A 12,623-nucleotide genomic window follows, 5' to 3' on the forward strand; every position below is an offset into this window, starting at 1 on the left:
TGTATAGGGGATCGATGATTCCATTGGTGTTTTGGTGATTGATAAATACTACCATTGGAGTATAGGGGGGTTGGTACTACCTTTGGAGTATAGGGAATTAATACTACCTTTGGATTATAGGGGTCTATTATACCATCAGGGTATAGGGGATTGATGCTACCATTTGTGTACAGTGAAATAGTTCTAATATTGAAGTATAGCCACTTATGGAATCATTGTAGAGTAGGGAATTGTGCTAATATTGTAGTATAGAGGATTGCTGCTATCACTAAAGTATAACTGAGTCATTCTAATAATCATATTATTGTTTAGGGGCTTAATCCTAATATTATTATTATCCAGTATTTATATAGCACCAACATAATACACAGCGCTGTACAAAGTTTATAGTCATGACATTAACTTCCCTTTAAAGGGTCTCAAAATCTAATGTCCCTACCATATTTTTATATCACTAATTCAGTCTAAGGCAGCGGTCGGTCGGCAAGAAAATTTTGGTGGTCCACGGCTCTGGCCGGTGCACCCCCGAGCGGGGTCAGGAGAAGGACCCCACTGGCGAGGTGCACCGGCCAGAGCCGCGGACCACGTCCCCCGTACAAGTCCCGGGCTCAGGGAAGTGGGTGGGCTGTGTCCCCGGACACAACCCCCTCACTCCTATTGCAGGCTCAAATCTTCAATGGGAGAGTGGGTAGCTTTATGTCATGATGACGTCACTATAGGGAGGTTTCTCCCCCTTTGATTGACACCCGGCTCCCCGCACATGCCCGGTCGGTCGTTGGTTTTAGTGTTCCGCGGGACCAAAAAGGTTGGCGACCACTGGTCTAAGGTCAGTTTTGGGGTGAAGCAGAATAACCTAACTGAATATTTTTGGATCATGTCATAGGAGACTGATGGTAATATAAGTACATAAGAAATGACAATGATACAAAACTTAAGCAGATGAAAAGATGAAAATTCAGGTTAACTTAATGAAACATGTGACCTTGCTAGATAGTACGGACTTAAACTGGTGGTTTAGTTATTAAAATAATATAAGGAGAACAATGCACCTAAAAAAGTATCTTTTACTTCAATCCACCTTGTCCTTCACAGTACTACATTTCTGATACAAAATACCAGCAGTCTTACCCAGCACCATTCTACCCACCTCCTGTGTGCCAAGGCTGTCAGAGACCGATCCCCTGATGGCATGCAATCACACTAGCCTGTAAGGGAATGCTGGCATAACATCAGTCCTTGGCACCACCACTTTGTAGCATTCAGGATCCTTCAAGCACCAAAGAAAGATGAAGAAGAAAAGGATTGATGAAGTCATGGTTATTCATGTATATGGGTGGGTGGAGAGGCACCAGACTTACACTTACCAATCAAGGCATATTGATATTTGAAAAGTTCTCCCAAGAGTCAGCCCCCTTCTTTCATTGGACTTTAATAAAGCTCTCTATGACTGGAGAAGATAGATTATTATGGGATAACCTGGCTGATCCAGCAAAGCCGGAATGGATTATTTAAATACCATTTGCTCCAAATGTTTTTAATTCTGGACCAGATCCTCTCCGGGTTTGCTGGATCTCCCAGTTTCTCCCATGATAGTCTATCTAGAGCTGCATTATATCAGGTCCAATATGTCTGAATGCTCTGGAAAGCCGTACTGATGCAGGGTGCTGTGATGTTTTGCTACTGGCTCTTCCCACCAACTACAAACTACCTGAGTTGTAAAGAAACCACAAATATGACATCACTGGATGTAAACTAGGGTATGAAATGAAAACAAAAAGGGTTTATTTTACTATTCCATGCTGATGAGGAAGAAAGAGGAAACCAGGGAAAGCGAAATATAAGCAGATTAAAGTTCAGCTATAAGCTCTGAATGTTAGAACAATGTCATAAATTGACAGCAATTTTCCAGTGGTTGAAAAATAATGGACAATTACTTTGGTTTATCTTTTTATATAACTTGGCTTTGTCTTTTTGCTTATTTTAAAAGGTGACATCCCTGTAAAGCATCTGTTCCAATGGGCGTGGCACTGACTAGAGCGGCTCAGTGGACCAGCGCTGGTTCTGGAACTGGCAAGCTGGAGATCACACCTCTGAATGAAGCTCTGCTAAACGACATCATAAAGTATGTGGAGCCTTTCAGCTCCAAACATCCAGAAGAGGCGGACTTTGTCTTCAGAGAGCCTCTGCAATGGAAAACCAACTTGGAGCTGTCCGCATTTGGATCTGGTTATGATATTAGGTGAGGCTAGACCTAGAAAAAAAAAGCTAGTAATACTTAAAAAGCACTCCAAGGAGACCAAATCACTGGCATTTTTTTGGAGTTAAAATGTCTTTGACATTTAGTATATTTTAAAGCAAAACTTCAGCCTTTTTGCATACTTTTTCTACATATTTATGTGATATTGGTCAGTTTAAAGAGAACCTGTGCTTTGCTCATATAGGATAATGTAGAAGGTTTATTTAGGTGCCTGCACACCCAGGTATAGGGTAACATGATGTGCCTGTCTACCTGTTCCCCACAATGCAGTCCTACATGGGTAAGCAGCCTGTCACCAGGACCTAACTGTTGGTTCATGTCTCATGTCTCTTTCAGCAATAAAGCCCTGCCTGTTCACACAATTTTAAAGTGGAACTTTAGTTCTTCTTACCTTCTATTTTACAGCATTGTATTTTCTCCTTTGCCAGGAGAGTCTGTACTGATGGCAAGTAGGTCTTCCTCCAAAACTATGCATTTCCAAGGCCCAGACACATAAAAGGGGTTTGTCAGATTATACCTGACTGACTGTTTATGTTACCTTGAAGACTTTTTCTTAGAGGTAGTTGTTTTGTTATATTATGGTTTTTGTTTAAACAAACTAAATGAGCATACACTGTGACTGTGCATTCTATACACACTGCTGTTAAGAAACGTCTTTTAACTGCATTGCCAAGACCGTAGCAGTGCATTTGCAAATGCGTTTTTTATTTATTCTAAATGCATTTACATGACTGCAATCCAGTTTGGATGTTGTTTAAATTCTTTCTTTATGCCATGCCATCCAGACTGTGTTCTGCAATAGCATCCAGACTAAAAGCCATCCACCTTGTCAATGGGGGGCGGTGTGTTTGGAGTGTTCCAGGGTGATCTGAGGCCAGTTAATAGGATATCTTGGCTTTTTACTTATGTTACCATAAATCTAAATAATGGACGTTATCATTGCTCAATATGGTTTCTAAGGTCTATTTCATAAAACACTGACGTCAACTTGTCATTCTAGTAAGACAGAGGTGAAATCTGAGGATAAAGACAAAGATGGGATCCCCCTGCTTCACTTGTCTTCATCTACAGTGAAAATCCGCAACTTTAAACAACTGTCACGTTTTCTGCAGCTTGCTAGGGAAAAAAAGTTAAAAGAAGCCCAAGCTTGCCTGGAAGGTCAGTAACCATATTACATGTATTTGATTATTGCTTAGGGGCAGGGGCAGCACCAAGGCTCAGAAGTTAGCACTCTGGACATTGCAGCGCTAGGTCCCGGGTTCAAATCTTGTCTGCATGGAGTTTGTATGTTCTTTCTGTGTTTACATGGGTTTTCCCTGGGCACTCCCACATTCACATCTGTGGGTTTCCTCCCACATTCCTAAAAATGCAGTTAGGTTAATTGGCTTCCCCTAAAAAAAACTGCTCTTAAAATTGTTAACAGCATATGACTATGGTAGGGACATTAGATTTTAAACCCCTTTGGGGAACAGTTAGTGACATGACTGTAAAGCGCTGCATACTATGTTGGCGCTATATAAATACAAGATAATAATTGGTTGTTTTGAAAGCTTTAAAACCAACTAAAAAAATCTTTAGATTTATTTAGTCATTTGTTTAGCTTTATTGTCTTTCATACTTCCCTTTGTATTTCCTTCATGACATATCAGCGAAAGCCATGGTGCTAAAGGAAATAACTTATGATTTGTTGTCTTTATTATTATTAATATTACTACAGTATTTTTATAGCGCCAACATATTACACAGTGCTGTACAAAGTCTATAGTCATATCACTAGCTGTCCCTCAAAGGGGCTCACAATCTTATGACCCATCCATAGTCATATGTTTTTTATACAGTCCAAGGTCAATTTTGGGGGGAAAAGAATTAATCTAACTGCATATTTTTGGACTGTGAGAGGAAACACAGAGGAAGTACAGAGAGGAAACCCATGCCAACACAGGGAGAAACTGCAAACTCCATGCAGGTAGAGTCCTGGCCGACATTCGAACCAATTTGAAGAAATAGTGGCTATTCACTAGGCAAAATTAATGTACCCCTTGTAAGAATATTCCCTTAGCTTAATAAGGGTTTCTGATAGTATGGGCTTGGCAGCCTGTAGCAGTAATGTTGAGAGCCCCTCTTTGAGTAGTAGAATCCCTAGTAGGTTGTCTGTCTAGCTTTTGAAGCACCTTGTGGGACAAACAAATGTATTTTTGTGTATTAACAAATCTGTTGCATTTCATTGCATGGGTAAAGCAAAGTCTTGCTTTATAGAAAAGCAATAATAAAAAACAAAAGAAAACCTTTAAGCTATTTTAGATTCCCTTTTAAATTCCTTACTGTATTTCCAGCTAATAGAGACCCTATAGCAAAAATCCTTGGTGCTGGATTCGCTACAGTGGAAGGTGAGGACCTGTCTATGCTACGCCTGCTGGATAAAATGCGCCAGAACGAGGATGAAGAGGCTGAAATTAAGATGAAGATTTTCCTGCTGCTCCAGCAACTTGATATGCAGCTGCTTAACAGCTCTTTAAAACACATTTCACAGTAAGTACATTTACAAACTACGATCTTTCCAGTCTATCAGTTCAACCCTTTTCGCCTTTTAATGAGCAGCAACATCTGCTTTTTATGTGTTAGGAAAATATAATGACGGGAAGGTGAAAGATATGAAAATCATTACATTTATTGATTTAAAAACATAGAAGCAGGCAGACCTAATTGAAATGGAACGAAAAGTTGTTTTCCAACTCTTCCGCGGGATGCAAACTGTGTACATGTGTTTTATATTTCTGGTTAAGATATAAAATATTTTAGTTGACGTCCAGTCAATTGCCAGTTGCTAAAAAAAGACTCTATTTCCAGTTGTTAAATCAACACCCACCAACTGTATCTACTAAGTGTGTGCCACACAAGGCCTAAGGCTGCAGTTTCACTTATTGGGACATCTTGCGGTTAGTGGCTTTATAAGAGAACATTTGAACATCACTGAATCCTGGTAGTTATCAGTGTCTAAAGATCGTAAGCTCTACACCATTCCCACATTGGTTTGGCTACAGCGCCAGTCAAAGGAACTCAACTTATATGCGAGCCAAGGACAGGATATCATGTTTTGCTGCCAGGAAAGACCTTCTGTCTTCAGCAGTTTAGACTTATACCTACTTCATCACATATTAATGCTTGTATTTTTACTATAGGATATGGTATGTTGTTACACATAACTGCTGATATACATATACAAGTGTATTTCTTTATTTTGTGATATTTGTTAGATCTGTAGATGCTAGGTATTTGTGGAATTTCTAGTAAAACATTGAGTGTGTATTTTGGTAAATAAGAAGTTTCCTGGCACTGTAAAGAGACATAAAATAGGTTCTAAATTTGTAAGAGCTGTACTGATCCTACTAGGGGCAGGTACCTGGGTAACCCTTTACAGGTGCTCACTACCAATCCTGTGTTATTAGGAGGTAAACACTTGTTGTGGACGGAGTGGACTTTAGAGTGTGAAGGTGGTTGCAGAGAGCACCAGACCAACTTAACTGACAGTTTGACTGGACTGAAATTAAATGTGGAGTAAATATAAATAAAGGCATCACAAGTATTATCCCCAAAGAGTTACCAGAATATCTATTTTTGTTTATAATGATGTTTTCCTCTCCCTATGACATCTCCTCTAACCCTATGTATCCTAGTATCAGTACTAAAAGTTGGAGTTCTCTCCTTTTCTCAATCACCTTTGAGGTTTTGTGGGGAACATTTAGGTCTGATTGGAGTGCCTCCAACAGACTGTATCAATGTACCATTGTAACTGATGTCTAACTTTGTATTTGAACAATAAGTCAACAATGCAATATTTCAAAAACAAAATATATAAATACAATTAATTAATACCAGGGAAAATAGAAATGTATTGGTTCTGGCGAGTGACTTATCAAACTATGTCATGGAGGTATGTGAAGTGCAAGATCATTGCCATCTTTTTTAATACCGGTGCATTAAGATACATTGTACTTTCTTTCAATTTTGTGCCATTGGTCTACTGATGTGTGATTTGCTTCTGAAGATGCAGAAAGGCTTTGTTAGTGTGCAATTTGGCATGAGGTACAATTAATGCATCATCAATCAATTTTTCTTTTTTGGGTAATAATACCCTGCCATTTCCTCTTTCAGAGAAGTAAGAGTTACTCCTGCTGCAGTAAAGAATGAGATTGATTTAATTCAACGTTTCTGCAAAAATGAAGAAAAATCTGTGTTGAAATCAATTGAGTACACATCAGGTTTGTAATAAAAAAAAAATTGTTACATACAATAATTTAGCATGTAGTTTAGTTTTTAGAAATATTTCCAGATCTGCATTGTAGCCACTATGTCAAAATTTTGTTCAAAAATATGATTGCTATGCAAGCCATATTTCAATGTAAAGGATACCTGTACATTTAGTGTACTAATCCTTTTCTGCAACTCCTTCCTTTCCCCCATACTTTCATTAAAGATTACACTTGACAACACTGTTCCCCTTATCACTTCATTGTGTGGCCTCTCTAATGTGTTTCACAGTCTTTGTTTTATAGTTCTGAATTCTGCAGAGTGGTATCTGCATACCAAGTCCCCTTCGGTTCAGTGAAAAGCCCATCCACAGATGAGCTAAGATCATTAGTTCTACAAAAAGGGAGTTGGTTTTTGAGGGGTTGGATGGGGGTTTGCATGGTATTTGGGGTTGTAGTGACTGGAACATGAATTCTTCAGAATTTATATTTTTATAATGGGGTAGAAATAACAGAAACATAAACAGTTTACAAACATAGAATATTTATTTGTTGTTTTTTTGTGTGGCATGGTTATCACTATGAGAACATTCTGGCTATTATTGTTTAATGATTCTAGCTATCACAATGTGATGTTTCTGATATCAATACAGTGATCGACACCAACATATTGGGATATTTTATTATTTTACTTCCACTGACAACAATGAACAAAGGTTAATATTGTTGATGCTGTCATTGTGTACGGTAAAGGGTAGGTTTCATATGCTACCTGCTCAATGAAGGGGGGGACTAATATTTCTACCTCATCCCATAGCCTAATACCAAGCTGAAAGCCTTTCAATGCAGAGTGTCCCTTTCAGAGGTTATCACTTAAGTGATTACTTACTTGATTTTGGTGCAGCTCTCAAAGCAACTCCTAGATACAAATGTTGCATTTGAACTCTTTTAAGTTGGGTACCACTGCTCTAAATTTTATCTTTTGTACCTTACCTCCAGCAACCCATGTCAAAGTGTCAATGTCTCTTATGCTAAAAATCTTGGTCAGCAAGTAGTTGTGTAATAAAAATGAATATACAAATTACTATCTGCATATAATCATTAGAATGACAGATAATATTAATAATGTTCTTTTTAACCTCCCTAGCGGTCTAATTCTGTCCAAATATCCATGCCAAAAGCGTTACAATTTTTTTGCATGGAAATGTATTTTACATATATGTCATATTTATATATATATATATATATATATATATATATATTATATGAAGATTTCTTTGTACTGGACTCAATACAGCTATTTTGTATTGAATCCAATACAAAATGATTTGAATTTCCTCCCGCACGAACCGGTGCCCGCACTGACATCACGGGAAACCCCGTAGATCTTGGCTCTTCACTTCGCGTCTGGAGATCAGAGGGAGAAGACATGTCCCCAGGACCTGCGGGGACCAGAAGGACGACGGTGAGCGACAATGGAGCAAGGTAAGTGGGGTTTTTCTTAGCTTAAAGCGACTCGGGATTACCGCTGGGGGCTTAAGTACCCATATGTATGTAATTTTCAGTAAAATAGATGATGATCTCATGCCTTTGTAATCTCATTGGTACTGTCAGCTGCCAACTTTTGGAGTGTGCAAAAAATTGTAGAGGTTAAAAATGCCAGTTCCTGTTGCAAACTTGTTTGCACTGCCTTCATTTATATGAATTTGCTGGATTTTTATTAGCATTTTATATTCTTTCTAGATTATGAATTCTCTAACGGGTGCCATACTCCACCGTGGCGGCAAGTTCATGGGGAAATTTGCTATTTAATGGTAAAGCCACATGATACTGATCCTTTCTGTGTGACATGCAGCACGGCAGGTGCCTTTGTAAATGGGGTAAGTGTGCAATACTTATTGGCAAGTCTACCAAGAGAAAAGCGGTGACTGTATGAACTGTTTGCTCATCTCCATATATTCTTCTTTTTCAGGGTAAAATAAAAGATAAAGATGAAATTATCTATGAACGACAAAGTGAAATTTATAAAGACCTTATATCACTGTTGAAGGCTAAATCACCACGGTTTGCAGAGAATATCAGTAAGCAGGTAAAGTATTGTGTTAAAACAGATTTTCTCTTGGTACATTCAGATGGTGTGATAATACCAGAGATCTTAGCCTGCTATAATCCTCTTCCTGCAAGCCTGATACTTCAGGTATACCTAATTCTTAATGTTCAAAAGCTGTCATAAGAATTCAAGTAAACCTGTACCCATGATATGCATACTGAAGTTTTTACATATTGTGAGCAAGCACTAGAATTACTTTAGAACAAACATTCATTCATTCATCTTTGTATCTAATTAGCATTTGGTAGCAAATCAATTTCAAAGCTCACTAAAACCCTAGCTATTTTCTCAGAATCCCAACAGTCTGCCAGCCCCCTAATGTAAGCAACCAGCAGATGTTTCTAAGCTGTTAGATGTCCTCTGTAACCAGACTTCAGAGTGTTTATGATGCATTGTTCTTAACTTTTCATCTGGGCTTTTCTTACTCGCAGCGCCATCTTGATTACTGGCACCAACTTTCTTCCTCATCTTTTTTTTACTTCTAAAGGGGTACACACATGGTACATGGCACTGGTCACACATGTATTGTATGCAGTGACCAAAGCATTCTCTGCAGGTGCACTGATTGTGTGCATGATCAGAATGTGGTGGATACTTATGAGGTTTGTTCAGACCAAATGGTTGCTTGCTGGTAAACTCATGCACAGCCTGCTTCATTCTCACATAGATAAGAAAGGGGAAAGTAGGCAATAAAATAAAAGTGCTTAAAATACAAAATGAAAAAATTGTATGTGTTTTTTTAGGAGAGAAGGTAAGGTTTAGCTGATGTTTTAAAACAGGTGTATGGTCCACTTTAAGAATATCAGAATAGTTTAGTATTCATAGTCATTCATAGTGAGCAAAGATGCACTTTTAGACCCTGAAGTACTCTTTCTTACCTACATACTTTATGCTAATCGCCCAGGAACCCCTGAACTCGTGTTGCTCAAAATCTCAACTTTATATTTCCCCTTGCAGTACATGGTTTTCTACAGGTCACAGAATCATTATAGATTTTAATGAAAATTAGGTGGGGGTTGTGGCAGAGCCATTGCTGCTTTGTCATTCCTATTTATTTTGTTAAATATGACTAAACCCTTTCAGGTTGCACATGCAGTGCTATCCAATTGAAGAAATCCATAGGGGTGTACCTGATAAAACAGTGTAAAGACAGGCAAAAAGAAGTAATCTATAGTCACCTATCAGAAAAAAATTTCCACTAATCTTGCCAAAATTAACTGAAATCTAATTGGCTGCTTGGTGACGGTCTTGGTGACTCTTGGATGGTATTAGGGTTAATAGAATGTAAGTATCAATGTTACCATGTAGATTAATATGCTGAAAACCTTTTTAGACCTTAACCGTTATTTTTTCCCTTTCTACATCTTTCAGTTTCTACAAAGTAGCAGTGCAGCAACAGGAGTCCATACATAAAATTAATGCACATATAGTGCATGTACTATATCCATATTCCTATTAAAGCAACAAGTTTGCTTCAGGGTTAGGCTTAGGCTGGCACTATGCACTAGAGCATTTGCATTAGGAATGGAGGCCGAAATGGTATGTGGACTTTTTGGTTTCTCTGCATTGGTTGTTTTTGGCATAGGAATATCAGTACAAAGTTTTTTGGCACACAAAGTTTTGGCACTGATAGAATGCACACGAATACATTTTCTTTGCCATTGTTTTTGGCACTTATGTTACATATAAAGTTTCATTGCAGCAATAATCACACCCCCAAACCTAAGACAAAATGATTTACCTTAACCTAAAGCTAAATCTCAACTTACCTTTTCATCTAAAGCACTGAAAGCTCCAATTGTAACTGGACTCCCAATTCTTAATGCTCACTTTGACCTTCACCCTAACCTCTAAATACATTCTTTATTCTCCATGTATACATTTCTGTAGCCATTATTCTAATGATTTTGCATTTGTAGAATAACATTTTCCAAAACAAAACTATGACATCAACACAACACAGAAAGCGCCAAAGAATTTGTGATAAAGATAACACATCAGAATGTCTAAATTGCATCAGCAGATCTGGGCTGAAGTATAAGGATGAAACATGATTATATCGAACTTTGTCCTCTGATAGGGATCTCTACTCATTTGGCCTGATTTATTAAAGTTTCCCAGGCTGGAGAGGATACACGTTCATCAATGAAGCTGGGTGATCCAGCAAACCTTGAATGGACCTGGTCCAGGATTCAAAACATTTGCTAGCAAATAGCAAATTACTTTGAAGAAATCCATTGCAGGTTTGTTGGATCACCCAGCTTCACTGATGAAAGTGTATCTATTCCAGCCTGGGAGAGCTTTAATAAATCAGCGCCATTGTTAAGGAGTTCTGACTTTCTACAAGAAGATTATAAAACCTTTTATTTTTAAAAGAGAATGAAGCTTTAACCAAATCCAACCTTCATCTAAACAAAAAAGTAGATAAAGAGCATGTACATATACCATCTTCTATCATTCTAGCTTAGATGTCTGCCCATCTATGACCAGATTCTTATTAGTTATATATACAAAATATGACGTTTAGGAAAACGTATTCTGGCAAACGACAACTCAGTTCTATTTTTTTGCGTGTGCAACCAATGTTTTTTGCTGTATGTCTTATGAGTTCATTGTCTTTCCTTTAAGATGGACTGATAGAGTCCCATTGTCTATTCACAGGACTTTTCATTGTTTGAAGCTCCAACGGTGACTGAAAAGACTGAACATGTGGATGTAGTTGAAACAGAGGAATCGAGCCAAAACCATTGGCCTAATGAGTATCCAGAGAAGAAAGCACCGGAGAAGACAAGGCATACCCTTGTAAAAAGCAAGACTAACAAGACCAAATTAGAGCCGTCTCTGAAATGGAAGAACCTGCCTCTTAATGGTCACCAAGAGTATGTTGTCTTTTCAATTCTCATATGCTGCAATTCACATAGTTTATGGATATTTGAAATTAACTAGAAATATACACAGAGGCCAAATTATTTTAGTTAGTTGTGGTAATTTCGTAAATGGAAAAAATTCAATGGAAACCTCAGGAAAATTGAAGATTGTGTGTCTTTAAAGAGGACAGACAGAAAACATTATTAAACCCAGTCTTGATTTACGTAGAAGTTACAAATCACTAATCTAATAAGGATGAAAAATTTAAAAGAGCTGGATTCCTTAAAAAGTAATAAAATACACTGTAATCCCACAGTTAGAAATTTCATTGCCATATAATTCTGCACAAGAACATTTGTACTCATTCCTCGTTGTAGTCTAGTCTTGGTAGTATAGTAAAAATGTTTTGTCTTGTAGATGAGCTAAAGCTGAACTCTGAGTAGATGTAAAAGATACAAATTCATCCAGCTCTGTATTTCTGAATACTTTATAAATCAACCAATGTACCTAAACTTGACTTGGTATCAGTGTCTTATGATCATTTAAACAAAAAAAATAATAATCCCTCAGATTTAGAAAGGGAGGGGCATGACTGAAATACTATTAGGTCTGCAAATATGTTGACAAGGAACATGATAGGAGAAGACAGCAGAGGAATTACCCCAATAGAATGTTGTTTGTTTTTACTGCCTAGTCAGAAAGCTGGAGATGGAGAGAGGAGACTACTGTTTTTTTTAAGAGAAACTAAGCCCAGAAAATAAAAATTGTCGCCAGGTCCTTTATTGCAGAAGGGATGGGCAATTTCCCTTCTGCAAAAAAATAACATTTTCATTGCACTCACCTCTCCTTGATCCCCTGCGGATGCCTCCTTCTTATTTCCTCTACTGAAGTTGTGCCTTTGGCCATCTTGATTGGCCAGGCTGGGATGACATAACTCCCATGCAGACACGCAGGAATTCATTCAGTCCTGGCAGCCGCAGGGGATGACGGGATGTGCCAGGTATCCAGTCATCCCACACTGAGCTGTGCATGCACAACTCCCCATTTCTTTGACAGATGATCAGGCAGGTGAATGTGTTTTGTTGCAGAAGGAACATTGCATGTCTGATCCCTGTTTTTCAAAGTGGAACTTTAGTTTTGC

The 12,623-nt window shown here is 38.1% G+C and overlaps 1 protein-coding gene across 1 annotated transcript in view; it reads left to right on the top strand.

The window, feature by feature from the left end:
- The window catches only part of ODAD2 (outer dynein arm docking complex subunit 2), an 88,638-nt gene that overhangs the window by 1,370 nt on the left and 74,645 nt on the right, over nt 1-12,623 (top strand). Inside the window, exons 2-8 of the mRNA XM_072413403.1 lie at nt 1,988-2,239; nt 3,258-3,415; nt 4,591-4,786; nt 6,410-6,516; nt 8,248-8,384; nt 8,477-8,593; nt 11,276-11,493. Of these exons, the coding sequence (XP_072269504.1) occupies nt 2,016-2,239; nt 3,258-3,415; nt 4,591-4,786; nt 6,410-6,516; nt 8,248-8,384; nt 8,477-8,593; nt 11,276-11,493 (1,157 nt within the window). The 5' untranslated portion in view covers nt 1,988-2,015. The remainder of the gene's footprint in view (nt 1-1,987; nt 2,240-3,257; nt 3,416-4,590; nt 4,787-6,409; nt 6,517-8,247; nt 8,385-8,476; nt 8,594-11,275; nt 11,494-12,623) is intronic.

Source organism: Pyxicephalus adspersus, chromosome 5, assembly GCF_032062135.1.
Source record: "Pyxicephalus adspersus chromosome 5, UCB_Pads_2.0, whole genome shotgun sequence".
NCBI lineage: Eukaryota > Metazoa > Chordata > Amphibia > Anura > Pyxicephalidae > Pyxicephalus > Pyxicephalus adspersus.